We start from the raw sequence: 22,530 nt of genomic DNA, 5'->3' as shown, positions 1-22,530 counted from the left end.
AGGGGAACAGCTGGCAGGGGGCGCAGGGGAAAAGATTGCGCTCCCCTGGTTTAGAAGAAATACTCCTGTTATACATTCCAGCATCTCCAGTCTTGTGATGGTCGGGAATCTGTTTAAAGAAGTTTATCATTTCAGTCTTACACTTTAAAAAACTTTTCCCTTTTTCTTCTTTTTTTTTTTTTAATATTAATGCTAAGAATTATTATTTTTATTATTTTTCTCCAAAATCCCCAAACTATGGATTTCACAGTGAAGTGTGCGAGGGGAATGAAAAAGGCAAAGCAAATGTAGCCCCCTTTGGGGTCTACTAGTTGGTAGAAGGGGTTTACTGCCTTAATGGGTTAACTGTGTGGGGTTACTCCCCTCCCCCCCTCATGTGAGGAAGGATGACTATGCAGAAAGGGATAGCCCCTCTTTTGTATGTCTTGTCACTATAGGGAGATAGGAGGGTATATATAGATATTCCCTATGTTCTAGAAGCAGGTTCCTCAGAGTGAAGCCTCACTGTGAGTCCTGTAAATAGGCTTTTGTGTGTATAGTTGTGTGTATTAAGGATGTTCTGCAACCATTTATTGTTTTCAGTTAAGGAGCGTGCCCTATATAGTTAGCGCCTATATTAATGGCCCAAGATTGTTCTCATTCGGGAAGAGGAGTAAGCATGTGCTTAATAGGAGTTCTCGGAGTAGTAGCTCCGCAGCATAATCGGATTGGCCCCACCTGAAGGTCCTAAGTAAACTAAGTAAAAGATCCAATATGCATGGACGACTTAGACTAAACACAGTGATGGGATACTGATTCCCCCCCCCCCGAGGACAGAGTATATTTCCACCATAGCCCCACTTGAGATGGGGGCACTATTGACACTAAGCAGGAGATTGCCAATCTAACCATTACTAAGGGAAACACACATAAGCCTCCCCAGTGTAGGAGTGAGAGCTAACAGGAGAAGAAGCACAGTGTAACCATATTATTTGCCACCAGTTCATGTGTGAAGTGAAGCATGTTTTTGTATGGCGAGACGTAACAATGGATGTGAATAAAGCTCTTGTTTGGAATATAAAAGTCTGTGGCGCCCATCATTATTATATCTGCATATTCACACCCAGCAACAAAAGAAGGAAAAAAAATGCTTTCTTCTTCTTTTGTTACGGGATTTCTACATCTGCGGCTGGACGCGCCATCATAGACTCGTGGAGGCTCAGGAGCGGGTAAGATTTATTCCACATGTTGTTACTTAGTGTTTCCAGTACTCCAGTAGTGATTCAGTTTTTCTCAAATGAGTTAACTTCAGGTTGAGCCACCATCACCTTGATTTGTTTGCTTCAGGAGATATTATATCATTATCTCACGGGTTATTCACTCAAGATATCGTACTTGACCCACTCCATACTAGAGTCTTACTCCAGAGTTTGAATCATTAGGATTATTGATACCAGACTGTATTTATTCCTAATTCATGGGCGCACCAAATTTTTCATATATTCACACCCAGCACCCTGAAAAGACTCGATGTAAACTCCTTTCAGAGCCGGACACCTCTATGACCCCTCTGCCAGACACACCTCCCAACTCATTGTGAAGGTGTTCGAATAAAGACCTGTGGTATCCCCTCCGCTTCCTCGTACGTATTTGTGGTTGGTGTTCTGCCTGCGGGAGTAAGACAATTCACCGCTGATTCTCTCCTGCAGTGATGTGACGTTTGTGGTGGGGAAGGAGAGGCAGGTGGTTCACGGTCACCGTTGCGTGCTGGCGTGTCGCTGCAAGGTGTTTCACGGCATGTTCAGCCAGCAGCTACAGTCGGATGAGGCCTCTCAGGAGCTGCGGGTCCCCTTTGTCTTGGCTGACATGCACCCTGAAGTCTTCCTGGCGGTGATGGAGTTCCTGTACACCAACAGTGTGACGCTCAACAGTGTCATTGTGAGTACAAAACCAAATGGGTCACACAGAGAGGGGGCAACTTAATGACAGACTCTGGTATGGGGACTGAACTAGTTCTACAGGGACAAAGTGTGTCATCTCTTGCTTTTACGGAGAAAGTAGGGACACATTGATGTCATTTCATACACATGTACCTCCTTCCTGCAAAGACACTGGGGACACATACCTGTCATCTCATACAGACATCAGGGACACATAACACTCATGTCGTATAGAGACATCAGCAAAACATACCTCCTCACCTCCTACAGATATGAGTCAAATAGTAATGTGCCCCAGCACCCCCTCCCTTGTTGTGTTGAAGATGTATTTAATCTTACCAACCAATTTCAATGTTCTTTTTTTGTTAATGCTTGGCATATGTAATGCTTTAAAGAATAGACCTTCTCCGTCTCTCATCTTCTTCTTCTTCTTGTGGGGTTTCAGTAGTCATTAAAACAATCACACAGCAACCATATCAGTGACCATAATATGTTGGAGTTTAGGAAGAAGAGTACCCGTCATAAATGTTCATCACCCCCTTGGGCCTCCTAAGTTAGACTTAACATGCAATATGAAGCACTATGACTACACACTTCCATCTGTCTGAAGCTTTTTCTGCTTACAAAAGAGACCACCCCCCCCGAAAACCTTCTCTCCAAAGTATCACAGCTGACACTAAGTACCCATACAGTAGATAGGCAATATTGTGGGAGAGGCACTTTTTGTTGGTTATTACTGTTGGAGAGCAGCACGGGTGAGTAACTTCCAAAAATCAATGACATTTAGCTGCTTTATGGTGCATTTTCTAAGAAGAATAAGCTGTAATAGTTTGAGAAACATTCAGCTACATTGTAGAAAGATGACATATTCCTTCCCGTTTGAACACTCAGTACCAATATGTGACCAAAATAATACACATTATATATATATATATATATATATATATATATATATATATATATATATATATATATATATTTGTAAACAGTTAATGTACTTAAGTGTGTAAAAGTTCAACTATTACACTGTCATCATGTCCCATCTATGCTCTTGCTTAATGTCTTCTCCTCCTGTGTGTGACGTCCCCCGTCCAGGAAGTGGTTGAAGGACTGATGTCAACATGAGTGAATGTGACCAGGATCTAACTGAGTAGCTGCTTAATGTGAATGACATAATGCATTGTTGGGCAAACTAAGGTAGTAAAATGCTGCGGCCCTCCCATACCTACAAGAGCTGCATGTCACAAGTTAAACATGGTGCACATAGAAAACTAGCACTAATTAAACATGAAGAGTATAGAAAATTCAGCACTTTAATACAGAAGGAACAAAAGGTCATAAAATAAGACCGCAGTTTTGAGGTCCTATGAAAACGCCCTGAGGAAGGTCCTCTTGCCACAAAAATGTCTGCTGTGGCAAATAATGTAACTGTTATCTATATTCTTGTTCTTCATGTGACGTGCCCAGCTGCTTTATCAGTTGTTCTTGGTGTGCAATCTTCGGGCTTCCCATAAGCACATGTCCATCGGGCAATTTCCCACCTCCGATGTAATCCATTGCCTTCAGCAGCGCTCTCCGTGGTGCGTTTCATTACTTCCGAATATTGGTATCTTCTGCATATTCTGCGTATTGACATTCCTGAGATCTTTACAGGTGGTCCCATGTTTCTGGTGCATGGAAGCAGGAGGGAAAACGGAACGTTGCTTTAGCGTATCTCCTTTTAAGGTAGACTTGGTTTCCAAAGTCGCTGGTCCCTGGTACAGCAAGTTCTAATTTGTTGGGTTGGAAGGTGCATGTTTGGCTGTTCACTTATGTTTCGTTGCAGGCCCTGGAGGTTCTAACGTCAGCTGTGGAGTACGGGTTGGATGACTTGAGAAAGGTAAAGTCCGTGCCCGTGTATTGGGGAGTGAACGAGGTTCTTGGTGCGTCATGTGCTCACACAAGGAGGGTTGCCAGAGGAGACTGTCAATACTAGAGCTTCTATGAAATGGTCCATGAAATGTCTGTGAATTGACTGTTTAACCTCTGTTCTTTTAATGCAACCATGTATTTTTATAACTCTGTGCCCAGGACATACTTGAAAACGAGAGGTAAGGCTGATTCTATAGTGCGCGCGTGCGGCAGTTTTAGTTGGCTGAGGATAGCCAGCCACTCTATAATAGTGCCGCGCGTGCGCACGGCAGGGAGCTTGGAGCGGACCGACGAGGGAGAAGATGAGGAAATAAATTATTTCGCGCCGCTACCCGCGCTGTAATGTGTGTGTGTGTGTCAAAGTTAAATAAATAAAAATTATTTTAATTACAACTTTTTTTTAATTTAAAAAATATTATTTAATACATAACTCACAATCTCTTCACACACATACATATACACACACAGTACCTTTATTCACAGCATACACACGAGAAGCATGCGGCTCGTGCACGCGCGTTCGCACATGCGCGCACGGCCGCACACAGTATAGAACGGCCCTAACTCTCACTGTATTACTTCCTGGTAAAACATTTTAATAAATATATGACGGTGGCTATGTCTCCTCTGTCACAGGAACCTTATTCATTCCTGCTATTGATACGTGAGCCTTTGATAAGGAGCAAAGGGATGTGGGCAACCTAAAAAACAAACAAACAGTATTCCCCAAAATATTAGTCTGTGGATTCCTTGCACGACTCGAGTATTTCCCCATATACCCTCTCCCACTTTGCCTACTGTTCCCCCACTGTTTACACTTCCTGCCACCAGTAGGAAGATCACTGGCTTCACCGTTCTGCCTCAACTCTGCTTCCCTTTAATGGAATATCCTCTGAGCAAGAATGTCCGTGCTGACTGGGGGCGAGTTTCGGGTTTACTCCGAGATGGTCCCAGCTAGAAACAAATGAGTCTGACCCCCCTTTCATTTTAAATGGGCATTTCCACTTGCCTGCTTTTTCTTCCCTCACTTGACTTTACGGCAACGCAATTATCTAAACTACCAACCAATCCGTTTTCCCATAATCAACCAGTGAAGATCAGACTCACCAAGTCACTCAATGTGCGTGTTTTATCAAAATGAAGCCAACCCTGTATTTGATACTCTCCTTACCTACTCTACTATAAATATATCATTATTTCTGGGGAGGATAATCTAATTGTAGTTATTAATTGCTGGTGCTCCTGTATATACATGTTGGAACGCACATGCTTTTTGTCCCGGAGCAGAGACTCAAAGTTCACCTTTTTTCTTTGATTGCAAACTCATTGCTATACCTGTGGCACCAGCGTGGTAACCTTGTCATACATGTTACAATGTTATTTGATCTTTTACACACATTGTTGGGGTGTATGTTGGCGCCTTATAAATAATCATGAAAAAATTGGGGGGGAAAAGAGGTAAACAACCTGTTCAGTATGTGTGGCTAACACAATAGGCAAAAATACAAAGTGAAAAATAGGGAACCCCCCCCCCCACCCAAAAAGACGTAAAGTACAGCTCACGACAGTCTTGTCGAAAAAATGTCTCTTATTTCCGTAGAATACAATGTTTCAGGTCCAACATGGAATACTCATCAGATGAAAGGTCCATGTTGAACCTGCAACGTTGTATTCTCCACTGTTTCCGGAAAAAAATGAGACTTTTTTTTGGTGACAACTGATGTGCAAAGGCGTACTTTACCCTTTTTTGGGAGGGGGGGGTACCCTCTTTTTCCCTTTTTGTATTTTCTCATGAATAAACAATAATAATTATAATAACCGTGCCTAATGATAGGAGGTTTGGAACACCTAGCAAGCTCTAGAGGCGGCTATTACGGAATGAAAGGAGGTGTCCCCTTTAATCATTTATTTGAGATTGCATGGACAATATTGAACTGGTTGTAGAACAGAACTCGGTCACCTGGCCAGTGGCAGCACCTGAGCTGAAACTGTTAAGACATGTTAACCTTTTTGCTAAAGGAGCAGAACAACCTCCCCTTCTCCCCCCCAGAAGTATATATATTACCCCCCAACTGCACCTATTTAGCAGGTATACTACATGTGTTTGGCTCCTGTAGGACCAGCTCTACTGTACCTATGACACAGAAAGTTTACACGTTGAACTCATTTATTTATAACATGTTTTACCAGGAAGTAATACATTGAGAGTTACCTCTCGTTTTCACGTATGACCTGGGCATGGACATAAGTCATGTTTCAACCTCATCTACTATGTAACTATGGTAAGCTGCATACGTTATGGCAGGTGTGCTCAACAACAGTCCTTACCCCCCCCCCCCCCCACAACAGGTCAGGTTTTAATGATATCCCAGCTTCAGCACAGGTGGCTCAATCAGTCCCTGCTTCAGCACAGGGGGCTCCGTCTTCAACTAGAGTTGAGCACCTCTGCTATAACCTATGCAGTCTTCCATTGGGATTACTTGGAAGTTCCTCTGTTCAGTATGAGGGGGGGGGAGGGGCAGGACAGTGGGACCTATTTTATTCCCACAAAATGTTGGAGATCCTGATATTGGTTTTAGCTCCTATAATAATATAGTCCTGTCCAGTTCCATTTTTATTTCTCAGGCACTTAAGCATTTGAAATATTATCTTATGGACAAAGCATCCGATCTTGAAAATAAAAATAGCGTGGGGCAATGATTTGGGGGGTCTGTGGTTTCCAGATTAGCTGTTGCAGATCTGCAGAGTTTTCCCCAAAGGAATGTGCAGCAGCCTCTTCCAGCAGTGATGGGTCCACTTGTATCTGTATTCTCTGTTCGAAGCGAGCGCTCCCAGGGAGCACCCTGGCTAATGAAAGGAATTCCTTGAATGCCACACTCCTTTCAAAGCCATAAGGGAGGTGCCTGTCAACCTTTCTGTCACAGTGCATTCATTTATCTTAATCCTGATGGACTGCAGGAGTTTGGTTACCATCAAACAACACCTCACCACTTTGGTGGATCCTGTGTATAGCTGTCCAGGCCCCAAATAAGTGAAATTCTGAGGTTTTAGAAGAAAAAATGTTTAAAAAAAAGTATTTATGTTTGTGCGTAAGTCTGAGGCTATGAATGGGTCGAAAACTCTTAGCCACTTTTCTCTTAACTAGTACAGGATTTAACGTGGAATATGTGGTGTGAGTGAAAGGAGAGAATTTACATTAATTGGTTGGAGAGAAAGCAATAAAGACAAATTGAGGTGGAAGGCCCCATCCTTTTTAACCCCTTCACTGCCAGAGGCTTGGCATGTGGAAGAGATTGGGGAGGGGGAGAGAGGTTGTGCCTTAAATCCCTCTCCCCAGGCACACAGGATGAGGGGTGGGCTGCGTTCTATTAATAGCCGGGCAGGAAATGACAGCAGACTGGGGATGTGATCCTTGTGCCAGGACGTCCGCGGCTGCAGATAAGCTGACCAGGCGCCCAGCCTGCAGGATGCTTTCAGTTTTCATTATTCTATTATTATTCCCGTCATTTATTTATAGCATAGCAACATATTCCACAGCGCGGTGCAAAGGGGCGTGAAGGCAATCGTACAATTACAGCCTTAACATGCACTGGGGCAGTGGGTAAGAAGGGCCCTGCTCCTAGGGCAGGGGTGGCTAACTCCAGTCCTCAAGCAAGGGCCACCAACAGGTCAGGTTTTCAGGATATCCCTGCTTCAGCACAAGCGACTGAGCCATTGAGGACTGGAGTTGGGCACCCCTGCCCTAGGAGCTTACAGTCTAAAATATTATTGCTTTATGTTGAGTGAGGCAGCGCTGTCACAATATGTCTTCAAGCTGCAATGCCATCTGGTCTGAAGATTTTTAGACTGCGTGTGTATATATATATATATATATATATATATTTTTTTATTATGTAATAATAATTTATGAAGTATAGTTGTTTATTATGTTCTAATGGTATGTATATTTTTATGTTAGGGAAACAAAAAAGGAATAGAGACGTAATTGTAAATCCCTCTTTATGATAAAGAAAGCAGAGCCGTGATTTTGTGAATCAATATGTAGTATTGCAGTGGAACTGTAAATAAACAAAATAAGTGATACTCCGAGTCCCCATAGTACCATCACTACAGACACTGGCTAGAAGCAGTTGTGTGGGTTTTTTTTAGCAGGGATTGCTTCTTTTACGAGCGTGAGAATAGATTGCTGGCATCGGAAGTGCTATCCCGCTGCTGGCTAGTTTCCCATCACTTCTTTCATTGACCTTGGAGCCTGCAAGGAAGCTTCAGCCCTCGCCTCCCTCCCCCGGGTACCCTTCCCCCCCTCCCTCCCCCGAGTACCCTTCCCCCCCCTCCCTCCCCCGAGTACCCTTCCCCCCCCTCCCTCCCCCGAGTACCCTTCCCCCCTCCCTCCCCCGAGTACCCTTCCCTGTAAAGTTACATATAAATAAACACACAAGGAAGGTCTGGACCTACAAAGGTCACGGCTTTTACTAAAATGTATAATGTCCCCCCTTGAGAAGTGCTAACCGTGCCAGCTTGGAAAGGCCGACGGTACCCAAACTATGGCCCGCCAAGCCGGGCACCTGCCTGGGTCGTTCAGCGAGAATGGGCCCCAGGGAATCGCGCACAAATGAGCCCTGCCCACTCGCCACCGCAGAGCTTTCCCGCACCATAGAGCCGCCGTCTGGCAAGGACAAAGCACACTTACTCCCACCCCCCACGCCTTGAAATGCCCACCTCAAATATCCCGGGTGGGCACGAACTTTCCTGGCAGTTAGCGGACTGGTTTCCCTGCCGCTGCCCAGGATTTAAATAAACGCCCCTCCACCACGTCACCCCCTGATGGGGAGGGATGGAGTGCACGGACCAGGCGACGGGGACTAAGGTGATGGGGGAAGAGCCCCGGCGGTCATGTGCCCAGTCGCCCAAGAGGCTCAAGGCTGCTGTCAATTTTATTTCGGTTGTAACATTCCCGTTGAGCAACGTGTTGCAGGAGGTTAGAGAACAGGCGATTACGTAAGGTCTCTGCGTCAGGAAGCAGCTGTGTACAAAGAGGAAAAGCGTAATCCGGCGGAGCCCTTCCTCCGCCATGAAACCCCTGGGACAGTGCAGGTGGCAAACCGGTGAATCGGCAGAAGCAGTGCACGGGTGTGTGTCCCTTATCACCTCTCCGGAGACTGACCGTACATGTGCCTGGGCACTGGCTGTTTTATATCACAAGTCACATCACGCTTGTGCTTTGTACACCGCGTTTGTAAAGAAATAAACAGGTATTCTGTATTTTTCTTCTGCGTGGGAGCTCCGGGCACCCTCCTCAACCCTGGCTTTGTACAGAGAGTATTAACTCCTTTGCTTCTGGCATTCCCCACTTTGACTTTTAACAACCCCCCCCCCCCCCAAAAAAAAGTTTAGATCTCCATTATTGTCTCCTATCAAAACAGAGGCCAACCCTTTTTCTTATGTAGGTATCCCAAAAACATCCACTGGCAACCTGGGATAGAACAACATGGCGGCTAGCATGCTTTGCTACTTCCGCACAGCCATTTGGAATGCATTTGGGTCATGCTCTATTGCCCAATGTGTCCCAAGGAGGCAGGCGCTGTATTTTCTGTGATCCTTTTAAAACACAAAGTAATTTAAGAATAGTTCTTGATGTTAGAAAGAAGGCGGCCTGGGGCTCAGGGAGGGGGCCGCACACATCGCAAGTGAAAGGGTTACATATGTGATCATAAATATCCCCCTTACATGTGCTCCTGTTAAATGTGGAGTGGCTTACACATGTATCTTTCCTGCTTGCAGTATTACCCTTCAGATCTGAAGGCTGCAACTGATGCTGTGTAGCCTCTTTCTAATTTCAAAGGGATCCCTGGCTTGCTGCCATTACAAGGGCCGTGGCCTGTTTCAAATAACTCCTGCTGAGAGGAGAACATGCAGCTTTTATATAAATCCTAGAAACCGGGTGGAGGAGAGACGGCGAGATACCAAGGAAGTGTGTGTCACACCCGCGTCTCGCTGACCAACGCTGCTGTGTGAACTCAGGCGTGGATCATACTGTGACCTGTGTCACTCGGAGATGAAAGTGGAAAACTTCAGAGTACGCCTTCCAAAACCGTGAGAATCAGCCACCCCTGTAAATGTGATCCGAAAACCTTTTTATGAGTGCAATTAACCCTTTCTCTGCCAGATAGGTCCTGCAACGCATTGCTATGTGTCGGTGAATAGATAAATCATCATAAACAATCATTAATCCAGGGGTGGCAACTCCAGTCCTCAAGGGCCACCAACAGGTCAGGTTTTCAGGATATCCCTGCTTCAGCACAGGTGACTCAATCATAATGACTGAGCCACTGATTGCGCCACCTGTGCTAAAGCAGGGATATTCTGAAGACCTGTTGGTGGCCCTTGAGGACTGGAGTTGGCTACCCCTGGATTATTCCCTATCCTGGGGAGCAGTTCAGTTTTTTGTTTGTGGGCTCCCTACCTACCCCCTCTGTGTCACCCTAATAACAGATCCAGAAACTTTACTATTGTTTCATAGGTGTGTCTGCGACGGTTGGCTTTCCTATTTTGGAATTGGTGTACTGGCCCGCACTGTGTGTGCATACTGTACATCTGATGGCCTAGAAGTATGCTACTCTAGATTCTTAACATTCTTCCCACCATATAATACACGTCATATTTTCTTAGTTAATACTTTTTTTTAAAAATATTTATCATCAGAAATCTCCTCCAAGGACCCAAACGAGTGAGATGTGTGGATTCTGCAGGAGTACTGAATTATATCAGTAAGACTTCACTGGAATCTGTGAGACTAAAGGTTGCTAAACGTTGATGAGATGTACTCCCAAATAAGTGAGCTTCCCAGAAAGAGTAAAATTGCTTATTTTGCATGATGCTGTTGTACAGTCCCCCAGTACTTTTTACATCAGCGCTTCTCTACAGGAATATATTTTTGTGGGCCCTCTTAAATTGTTAAAAATAAATATGTACCAAAGAGCTTTAGAATCTCCCATGGGAAAGATTTACCGGTGAAACACATCCCCTGAGCACTGCAGCTGTGGAGCTGCTTGGGTATAAGACCCTAACTAAGCAATTGATACTGTATGTGGCGAGATGTAAGGCCTCGTTCAGGGTGGCAGAGACAAGAGGTGGAGGGGACGTGTGCGCACTTCAGTCCGCTGGGTGATGTGTGCTCATCATCCCCAGCAGACCTTTTCAAGCGTTCAGGAGGCGGGTCTACAGACCTGAGGTTCTGGATGGGTGTTGCTCTTCTCACTACACTTTCCCGAATGATTTGATTGGCTGCCGAAGTACCGGTGACGCTGCTGCAGCTTGAAAAAACAACGTGAGCTGTTTATGTAAAGTGTAGAAAGCGTCAACTCCGTACTTCGGCGACAGGGTAGCTTCCTACCCTGACAACTGATATTTACTTTAAATACTTTGTTTCGAACGTGTGCGCTTATGTGCGCGCGCACGTTGCGATGCAGGCACCCTGAACGAGGCCTAACTGCTATTCACAGTCAGCCTACCAACCTTAGATTGGCAAAGCAAATGCAAAATAATGAAACTATTGTTTCATTAGAGAAGGTGTTTTCATGGCAAAGTGCTGCAGCACAAGCATGTAAACGCATGCGCGGGACACTAGTTTCCTTTTTCTGTTGTTCTAGTTAATGTAGCTGTTGTTTCCTCCACTGTACCACACTGCGGAATATGTTGGTGCTTTATCAATAAATGATAATATTACTATATGCGCTTAAGGGAACCATATTTTAACCGTAGCATCTCAGTGGTTACCTGCGCCTCTCCTGTTTTGTGAGCATTTGCTAGCACAATCTCTGAGGCATCAGACATGCTTACTATATGGATGAGTTTAAATGAGACACTTGCTGTACTGTATGTATACATTAAGTATATGTGTATACTAAGCCTTATAAATGGTTTATGAGAAGGAAAATAAGGCCCAATAAAAATACTTCTAGAGACACGGCGATATTAATCATAGGTGGTTACTTTGTAGGAAACGTGAGTTGCTTGGAACTCTGGACTAGAATAGAAAGAATTGACCCCTCACAGATTGCTGTCCGAGGGCTGCACCACATTTATTGAATTAAGTATTTCATTGTTTCTGTGTTTTCTTATGTTGCTATTGTGTCTGGCTAATCTCTATGCATTTTCTACTGAGATTTAATCTCAGCAGTTTCCATGTGCAAATCTATTTAAATCATTTTTAATCGGGACTGTCAGTCACTTCCTCCCCCCCCCCCCCCCCCCCAATATCCCCATGCCTCATTTAACCATTTCAGACCTGGCCCATGCAGCAACTGAAGTGTTGGAGCGGCTCAGTGAGTAAAGACACTGATTGGCACTGAGAGTGAAGCAGGGGAGTCCTGGTTCAATTCCTAGTATTGGCTCCTTGTGACCTGGACAAGTCACTTTATCTCCCTGTGCCTCAGGCACCAAAAACATAGATTGTAAGCTCCGTGCGGCAGGGACCTGTGCTTGCAAAATGTCTCTGTAAAGCGCTATGTAAAACTAGCAGCGCTATACTGTACAAGGACATGCTATTAGTATTATTATTATTATTATTATTATTATTATATACTGCCACTAACTGAACCAGATAATTGCACTCAGATATTAACTACTTGCTTCTCACAAGTAGCCCTGATCTTGTGGCTCGGGTGTGATTTTCCCCCAAACACAAGTGGTGTTACCGCAGCATGGATCAAAACACTGACTTGAAAATGTGACCATATAAACATCTTGGTAATGTCCTTTTCTTACTATGAACATGAGGAATGCATGAGGCTGAATTGCATGTTTGTTATGTTTTATTAAGTGCAGCTAAAAAGTAACTGTTTCAAAGTCCGAAATGTGTATTTCTTAGTGGGATTCGTTAATGTTTGGCTGAAGAAAAACCCCCCAAAAAACTACTTTTTCTCCCTGAAAATATTCCAATACAAGTCAATAAAAAAACTCTGCAATAACCCTTTTTTTCTGTTTGAAATGTTCCTTTTATGGGAGTGTTTTTTGTGTACTGTAGGGCAATGGGAGACCTTGAAGACTGAGCTGGAGTGTCCCTTCCATTCATAGCTCAGAGGTCTGTTAAATGACAAGCCCTGTCTGAGTGTCTCTGGGGACCTGGTCACATCACATTGCGTGGGAGCGGGTTTGGTACCAGCGTCGCATGAGAACCGTCTGACTCATTGCGCAGACGAGAAACACATTTTTTTCCATAAATAACATGCAAGCTGATTGGGAAAGCCTGCTGCCCCACGGAGGGCCAAACCAAACTCCACCACACAGATGTGTTAAACCGGTTAAAACGTGGAGGCGAGGACATCTCTGGCACTGAAGGGGTTACAGTTGTGTTCCTGGAGACTCCCTGGTTCAGTAGGGTTTAACCCCCACTCACCCCAGCAAACAACGGGTTAATAAATGTGAGAGGTTAGAGCTGCATAGATGACATCATTCTTCGCAGACTCTCAGAGGATAAACCTCAGTCTAAATCGTATTGCCGGATGTCTTCCAAGAGGATGGCCAGAGAGCAGAGGCTTTGAAGTCTTCTTTCTGCATGGGGAGGAGGGGGGGAACTCCGGCTTCCCTTGAGATCCTCATCACTTCCTTTTCCTCACAGCTGTTTGTCATTACACTGGACCCCCTTGTCCCATGAAGTAACCATAGAAGATATTTAACTCCTTCCCAGCTGAGCACCAGTGCAGACAAGGTTTACACATCTTCACCAGTTTGGAATTGGGCATCAAACCTTTATCAGTCTCCTGTGCCAATAATGATGTCTTTGCAGATTGTTGCGCACTTGCATCTAGGGTTGGCAGGCGGCTTGTCCAAAATTACTGGACACAATGGTGAAAGGCGTGACGCGCTCGAGAGACACACACACACAACTCGCCTCTCTCTGCCCCATGCAGTTTCCTCCTCACCTTGGCCCCACCCCCAGGCTCCTGACTGGCTGCTGCTGGGTAATGCAGCCAATCAGGATGGAGAAAGCTGTTCAGCTCCCTAGCAGCAGCCCTGCTCCGAGGAAATCCCACGGCCCCCCAAACCGGTCAGGTTACTGTCCAGAGGTAATACCGGAGACATACATGTCCAGTATTACCTCCCTATTTTTTACTGGACCAAGTAAAATACAGGACAGTCCGGTTCAACACTGGACACCTGGGAACCATACTCACGTCTCCTAAGGTTAACCTCTTCGGGGGCCAGAAAGGCCTGGAATATAATGGAGGGTTTATACAAACTTCATCACGACATTGAAACCAACCCATACTAATGCTACTGTGCACAGGATTTAATCAAAACTTGGGAAATGTTGGTTCATAAAATAATACTCGGCCTAAATTAATCCAGTGCCTTTTCTGCATTGACATTGCATTTCTAACACCTCTTAATCTGACATACACAAACTCCCTTGTAGCAGAAATAAACCATGTTGATTCTTTGTCTTCCAGATAACTGCTGTGTGACTACAATGTATGTTTCAATCTGGACTGTTGTGTGATCAGGGTTATTAAAGGTTTAACTAGGGGACGTAGGGGCACTTAAGCAATAATGTCCACTGTGAATTGGTGACGAACAGATGGCGCCCTTGTGTGTTTTACTTGCTATCAATAGTTAGCAGCCTCCTTTTTTATAGAGCAGCGACCTGCCTTTCTCACTATTCTCCTTTATTTCAAGGCCTGCTAATATATTCAATCAAAAGAGAAAGGAAGCGGAGTTACTGTATTTCAGCAAAAAAAGTCATAGAATAAAGCTAAATATAATTGATGAATAATAGTGCCCTTACATTGTAATGTCACAGTGCTGAGTGGCTTTGATCACTGGCTGCTCTGCATGAGCTACTGCTCTGCCCAATTTTATACGGAGCTAAACATTAGCTCATTGGACTGAAACGCTACCTATATATGTGTCACGGGGGCCCTCCCGACCGGCAGAAATGATGTAGTCAGAATGGGGGTGTTTATGAATTCTCAGTTCCCCAGTACGGAAATGCACAGCTCACAGGGCCTGTGTGAGTCACGCTCCGCCTGACAAATTGATGGTGCTAATTTTAACAGCAGAACAGTTACTTGTGCGGGGGTCTCCCTGTGGAACTCTTGCTTGCGAATTCTACACACAAGGGAAACTGCACCACCCGAAGACCCGTTACCTTTTACCTCCTTTCTAGACTCCTGCAAATGCTCGTTTTCTAAGCCAGTGGTGATCAGTCGGAACCCGGGCTGGCGAATCCCTCCTGCCTGTGTAAATATCCCCCTTCATTGTGTGCTAGTGGTGAAGGATGCTGTTCTGTATTCGGCGTGCTGTAAAGATTGTTTCTTTGCTGGAAGGCGTTTTACGCCTGTTCATTTGAATGGTTCTGAACTCTTTTCCAGTACTGGAAACACGGCTTCAAGGCATGTTGAACAAGAGCCTCTGAGCTACTTCTTTTTTCGGCAATGCAAACGGTGGGACAGGTTTAGCGCAGGGGTAGCCAATGCCAGTCCTCAAGAGCCACCAACAGGTCAGGTTTTCGGGATATCCCTGCTTCAGCACAGGTGGCTCAGTCTTTGACTGAGCCATCTGTGCTGAGGCAGGGATATCCTGAAAACCTGACCTGTTGGTAGCTCTTGAGGACTGGAGTTGGCCACTCCTGGGTTAGCGGTATACAGCCCTCTCTGTAAGTAGTCTTAAGACCCAAACACAAGTGAGGCCTTTCTGACTTTAAGACAGGGATAATACCAGCAATTGTCAGTATACGTAGATGTAAAACAGCTGTCGGGGTCAAGGGATCAGAACCAGCTGGCCATAAAGTGACCTTTAATTGTGACTTCAAAGTATGAAAGTGGTCAGTGGGAGCAGATTTACAGAACTCCGCCCCCCCCCCCCCCCCCTCCAGTACAATCATTGTTACAAAACCTCGCGCTGGTGTACTTGAAAGTTTCTATTCTGTCCCCCTCCTTCCATCCATGGTGTACAGTACATTGTGTGTGACGGGTATCAAAACTATTTTATTACAAAGTCATCCTGTATATTTGATAAGACAGGTCTCGTGTCTCCATGTTACTATATAACAATATATGTTTTGCAGGGAGTTATTGTGTATGTATGTATGTATGTATGTATGTATGTATGTATGTATGTATGTATATATATATATATATATATATATATATATATATATATATATATATATATATATATATATAATGTAGAGGTATCAGTACTTATTTTTTGATTTTATATATATATATATATATATATTTTTTTTTTTATAAAATGTGGTGTATCTTTATACGTTTTATAGATTTAACTCCTATAATGTTAGTGTCTTGACCCCTAAGCATGTCCTGTTCTTTAAAAAAAAAATACTTTTTTTAGCGCTCTTTGGTTACCATGGTAACCCTGTAGACTGCAATGGGCTCTGGGGAAAGCTGCATTAGACCCTCCCGGGCACTTAATATTTTAAACACTTCCATATGTGGAACGGAGCATCAGATTTAAAAAATAAAAACCGCTTTGGAAAGGGAAAAAGGAGATCTATTTACTTGGGTATAAAGAAAATGTAAATTTATAACAAATGACAATCAGCGCTGACTGTTGCTGTAATGCCCAGGTTCCTTGTAACAATATATGTTGGAATTACAGCAAAGTGAAAGCACTCAGCCATGTAACACATTCTCTAGTACTTTGTTATTGGACTAGACACAAGGAAATCCTATGGGGTAGAACTGTTTTTTTTTCTTAAGCAAATGATCATTGTGTCTTACAGTCAAATTGGGAAAGTTTGTAGACTAGGAGGTAAATGTCCTTTTATCTGCAAACAGTTTGCGTTTCTATATATCTATGTAAAAGGTAAAACCCAAGTGGATCAGAGGTTCCTCCTTAGTCATTGTGTTACTATATAACTACATGGGCCAGAATTGCATTGCATAGCAAAGGGGGGGTTGGTGCATTTCCAGGACACAGGGCAAAGGACAGGCAGAGATGGAGAGACCGAGAGAGACAGACCGAGAGATAGACAGAGATAAGCAGACCGAGAGATAAGCAGACCGAGAGATAAGCAGACCGAGAGACAGACAGACCGAGAGACAGACAGACCGAGAGACAGACAGACCGAGAGACAGACAGACCGAGAGACAGACACTCATTGCTGTTTGCTGTTTGCTTTTTTTGCAGCTGTGTGTTGAGTACATTAGCAGGACGCTGACCGTGGAGTTGGCCTGTGAAGCCTTACAGGTAGGGGGACATCACCCAGGGGACACAAGCGGACACTCCGTGACAGTATCTGATTGATTGGCCTTTGAGCCACCAAGTGTAAGAAAAACAAAAACTCTCACAGATCCTGTTATTCGGCCTCAACTTGTCACCTGACCGGTTGGAGGTTAGAAAATGCCAGATCACTGTAATTTTGGGAGTGAGATTTGTAACTATTTCCATGGTGGTGGGTGAGTGGGGTAAAGGGCAATACTCGCATTCATTATATTTATTTTTTTACCCAACATAAATTTTCTTTTGTTTCTTCATACTAGAAACTATCCTAGAACAGCAGAACTTGTCAAAATGGGAAACAGTAGTTGCCTTTTAAAATAAATGTAAAAGTAGTGTACAGACTGGTTTTATTTCATCCTTGGAAAGTAAATACCTGTAGTATTACACATCAATGATTATTACAGAGTTGGAGCAGGGGCATTGTTTAGAATAAAAAGTAACAGACATTTTTTGATCTCCTAAAAATTGGAAAAATACAAATATATTTTATAGGAAGGTGTACAGGGGATAGCACAAAAAAAGGTTTGTTAAAGGGTGACATCAACAGCACAAGTTGTTTTGAAGCATAGTGTCGCATATAAGGCCTCGGTCCCGCTGCGCTCCTTGGCGCGGGCGGCCACACGCGAGTTCCCCACCAGCAGGGGAATCCCCACCGAGCCGGTCCCAGTCCCCCCTGGCGGCACAACGCACTACACGCTGTGGCGTGTCAGCCGCTAGGAGACACAAGAAAATGGTGATGTCTAGCGTTGACGCGTCACGTGGTGTGGCTGTGAGCCAATGGGGAGGGGAGGCTTCGGGAGGAGAGGCTTCGGGGAGCGGGGAGGAGTGTGGAGTGAAAGCAGCGTGAGTGCCTGTCTGTGTGTGTGTCTGAGTGCGTGAGTGCCTGTCTGTGTGTATGTGTGTGTGTCTGAGTGCGTGAGTGCCTGCCTCTGTCTGTGTGTGTGTATGTGTGTGCCTGAGTGCGTGAGTGCGTGAGTGCCTGCCTCTGTCTGTGTGTGTGTGTGTATGAGTGCGTGAGTGCCTGCCTGTGTGTGTGCGTGTGTGTGTGTATGAGTGCGTGAGTGCCTGCCTGTGTGTGTGTGTGTGTGTGTGTATGAGTGCCTGCGTGTGTGTGTGTGTGTTGCTCATTACTTACCTTAACTCCAGCCCGAGCCGTGGAGGGAGGGGGGGGAGAGTAGCGGGGTCCCTCCGCTCAAGCCACGCCCCCCCTCCCTGTCAATCCTCCCACTCCCGCCCACCTCCCGCTCCGGCTTCGGCTCCCTACAGACCACATATCGCGGTCTGTGTATGTCAGCGCGCCGCCTGTCTGCAGCGCGGGAGCGCTGACTCTGGGAGCGGGGCCTTAGCCTAACCCTTTTCAAAAACTCAGATCATGTAGCTACATATACTGAAATTGTAAGGAAAGTGAGAAACTCTGAGCTAATTGACATTCTCAAGTTATTTCAATGAATGTTTCCTAATCTAGGATACTTGTATTGGCTTTGCTAAGGTAGGTCTAAAAGTCTAGTACTAAAAATTTCAAATGACAAAATATCACATAACATTTACATACAAGTCCAGAAGACATCCAGCAACAAGTACGAAGGTGGACTTCCATGTGACTCTCGGGAACACCAAAGTGATGTTCAACAAATGTGTAACCTCTGCAAAGATCCAAATAAATGGAATAGAACTAGAAGAAGTCGAAGACTGTATCTACCTTGGCTGGAAAGTAACAATGGATGGGAACCTTTTGAATGAGATCAATAGAACAATGAAGATGGGATGGCGCACATTTGGAGGAAACAAGGCAATCTTTCCAGGGAGTCTTCCACGCTGCCTCAAGAGGAAGGTTTTCCACCTGTGTATTCTGGAGTATAATGCGTAGTGCTAAGGACTGTGTACAGCTGTGATGATAATGGTATGAAGATGATGAATCCTATATGAGGTCTGGGATGTAATCTTGATTGTAGGGGGGTACTGGGTGTGGTATCCTAGTTGGTAAACCAGCATAGATGGCACTCAAATTGTCCAGGAACCCAAAGGCTAATGATCACCCCAATAAACAATACCCTAATCCCTTTGTAGAATAATATGACCATGTAGCAAGCAAGAAAAACTCACGAGTCTGCTGCAGCGTCCATGTTGACCCTACCAGACCTTCTAGGTGTGCCTCCGTCCTTGGAGATAGATGCAATAGAAGAGAGAAATGGCAGAGCACAACCGGAATCATCCAAAAAAAGAGAATTAGAAGGAAAGTGCATTATCCATAAAAAGATTTAATAGTCATGGAGGGAAAAAAGGCAAGGCATTACACTACCAACATGTTTCGTGCTACACAGAGCACTTTATCAAGGCTGATCTTATCTTGCTTTGATAAAGTGCTCTGCCATTTCTATCTTCTATTGCACCTGTGTATTCTGCCTGTGCTCACGTATTGATGTGAAATTAGGACCCTAAATAAGATGGTAATTCAGAAAACTCAAGAGTATTGAGAGATGTATGCTGGGTATTACCCGAAGAGGCAGGAAAAAGAATGGGTTCAAAACCAAATAAAGGTCTGTGACCATCACACGGGTGAAGAAATTTTAAAAGGCGGTGAGCTGGACATATCGCAAGAAGAAATGACCATCGTTGGACACAAAATGGTATTTGACTGGATTCCAACGGAAATTAAAAGACCAAGGCGACGACCAAAAGTAAGATGGGAGGATGAAATCAGAAAATTTGTGTGGAAAGCGAGGCTTCCAAACGCAGTACCTGGAAGATCATTGGGGAGGCCTTCATCCAGCAGTGGATCAACAAGGCTGATGATGATATTAATCTGAAGCCAAAAAAAAGTGCAACTTGTACAAAATACAATGTTACAAGCTATGTGGAGCTGCTTATCCGTTAACCCCTTTCAGCCTGTGGTCTTGTTTTGGTCACATGGCATGAAAACCAAATAAATAGTCTCCAAACTTCAGTGGAGCGTTGATGAAAGCCATGTAATAAAGAAAAATCATAGTACAATATTGTAGAAAACAATAATAAAGGGGGGCTATAAATTGCCTACTCGCAATGGAGCAGGATTTATAAGCAGAAATCCAAACCGTGGCAATATTGTCTCTGGATGGTATGATGCATGTAGTTGCATCTCAAAGATAGAAAGACAGAGCCATGGTGCAGATCAAACTTAAAAATACATTTATAGAACAAACTCATAAATGGAGGCTTCCACTGTGTAAGTAATCAATAGAGAAGGAATAACAGGCTGTGTTTGTGTGCGGTCAGTCGCGTTCTCACCGCTACCACGTCCCATGAGCCCCTGATCCTCTCTGCATCCGACGTCACTCGCGGTCACGTTAATTCGTCCGTCCGTGCACGCACACAGATGGTTCTCTCTCCTCTCTCAGGATCACGCAGTGAGCCACGCTCTACACGTTGGCTTCCTCAGGAGTAGCTCCCTACTGCATCATTAGTGGTATATTATATCACTTTATATGATATCTGCACCTATGAAATGCTGTGCACAGTACAATATAGCACCTACATGTGGTTACATATTATTGTGCTTTCATCTGCCGTCAATGGCTTTTTATTCTGGGTGAGAAAACAAATGGAGAGTTACGTTGTCCCTCCAAGCGCACCATGAGATGTTTACAATACTTTGTGTATCAGGCAACTTCTAGCTGACGTGTTCATACCGCATGCTCCACTGCTCCTCATCGGGCTTCTTCGCTGCACTCAGAAGTGGTTCTGCATAGTTCGGTGATACAGAACACACGTCACTCAGATCTGGTCTCTCACAACTGTTGTGAGCAAGATAACAAAAGGCAGGAATTCAAATGTTGATGGAAAAGTTAAAACAAACAAAGTGTTTTCAACCAGATGAAGGAGGGAACAGGTTGGGAAGGAGGAATGTGGGAACAAGAGGTCATGATCTGCAGCTGGAGGGTGGCAATCCTGGAACAAACAGGAGAAGTTCTGAAAAATAGTGGGTGCACGGAACAGCCAACCAGCAGAAGGGGTAAAGGTTAATAAATGCCAATAGTTTTTCAAGTGGGAGGGGGGTTGTCCTACTTTGGTTTAAGTAAAAAAAATATCGCTGTCATGGGAGACCAGGAAAATTCACCGGGATCATAGCACCAGGCAGGACAAAGCAATTATATTGCGGCCGGAGCCAACAGGCACAAACCAATACACAAAAAGACCTTACACTCACCAAACAGGGGTTACGGGAGGAATCCTAGCTAGGTCCTGGGCGCCACATCACAAGGCTTACCCAGAGCAGCTTCAATGTTCTGTAGGGGTCCCTCAAGACTTCAGGGATGCTCTTTCTGCAAGAGCAAGTTTGAATTTCCCGCTCAGATCGGCACAAGACTCGTTCTGAAGTGTCTCCGGCAAAGCCTCAGAAGACACCGCTTATTTAGCTTCTTCTCAATGGAGGGGAACTGCCGACCAATCACAGTATGGGTGCTGCTTACGGGCCAATCACAGAGAGAGAACTTGTCTGTGATGGACCAGTGACTGTGTCTAGCACAGCCCACAGGGTGGCTTATGTAGAGCGGGGATTTCAAACCGGCCAATGGGAACAGCGCCTACTGGGCTCATACCCATCAACTGTTCCCATCACAGAATGGGATGTTTTAACTGTGGCCAAACTGCCACTGACACATGCACTACCACGCAGGTTGCCACCCGCGCAGCAGCGGTTTGGTCACAGCCAAATGTCCTAGACCGTTCTCACAGCCGGTTGGATATCTCCCGCAGGAATAGGTGCATGTGTCTGGGATGAACAGAAGCTCTGCTCTTAGAGCCAACGCCTCCCAGACCTGAGTGCTGCCCATCCCCACTCTCACTGTGTTCCAAGCACTGAACCCCCCCCCCTTGTTTAACAGAAACATCCTCTAAGCGTCTGTATAGATCCACCCTACGCGTTTCACTCTCGAGCTTCCTCAGGGTCAAATTAAAATGAACTATACAAACGTTTAGAGCAAAGGCGCGCAAACTTGCCCCCCTGCCTGCTCTCCTTTCCTGCTTGCTCCCCCCTCCTTACCTTGTCTTCGGAGTCAAATGATGCCGGCGGGGTCATGTGATGCCGCATTACCATGGCGACGCGTCGCCAAAGACAAGGTAAGGGACTTTGCAGAGGCCTAACGCGATCCTCTGCAACAGCCGCCCTCCCTCCCCCTGAAAAATCTTGCGCCCCCTGATTTAGAGGACTACTCAGTTCCTGGTGGACATTTTGGAAGTACTTTCAGCCGTGATTTGGTCTCTCTGTCCCTGGGCTTCACCAGCTTTCCCTGTGAAACAGCCGTCGCAGTTGGAATAGCGGTGGGAGAGGGAGGGCTGCACCTACCCCAGAATCTGACCATGGGTGGTCCCTGCATTTTGCATTTTGCTTTTGAGTTCAATGTATCTGTTCCCAGTGTTTTCTTATTATAAAGCAATCTGCACTATGTGGGATTCCCCTCCCTTTGTGCCCTACTCT

At 45.0% G+C, this 22,530-nt stretch overlaps 1 protein-coding gene across 2 annotated transcripts in view; it reads left to right on the top strand.

Annotated features, from left to right (window-relative positions):
• The window catches only part of BTBD19 (BTB domain containing 19), a 35,956-nt gene that overhangs the window by 6,767 nt on the left and 6,659 nt on the right, over nucleotides 1-22,530 (top strand). Inside the window, exons 2-4 of one of the 2 annotated variants that reach the window (XM_075616165.1) lie at nucleotides 1,689-1,917; nucleotides 3,745-3,798; nucleotides 16,986-17,045. In XM_075616165.1, coding sequence (XP_075472280.1) covers nucleotides 1,689-1,917; nucleotides 3,745-3,798; nucleotides 16,986-17,045 — 343 coding nt within the window. The remainder of the gene's footprint in view (nucleotides 1-1,688; nucleotides 1,918-3,744; nucleotides 3,799-16,985; nucleotides 17,046-22,530) is intronic. The other variant, XM_075616166.1, reaches the window with a different exon arrangement.

Source organism: Ascaphus truei, chromosome 10, assembly GCF_040206685.1.
Source record: "Ascaphus truei isolate aAscTru1 chromosome 10, aAscTru1.hap1, whole genome shotgun sequence".
Taxonomy (NCBI): Eukaryota; Metazoa; Chordata; class Amphibia; order Anura; family Ascaphidae; genus Ascaphus; species Ascaphus truei.
Note: the sequence above shows the minus strand (reverse complement) of the source record. Positions and strands in the feature narration are given on the sequence as shown.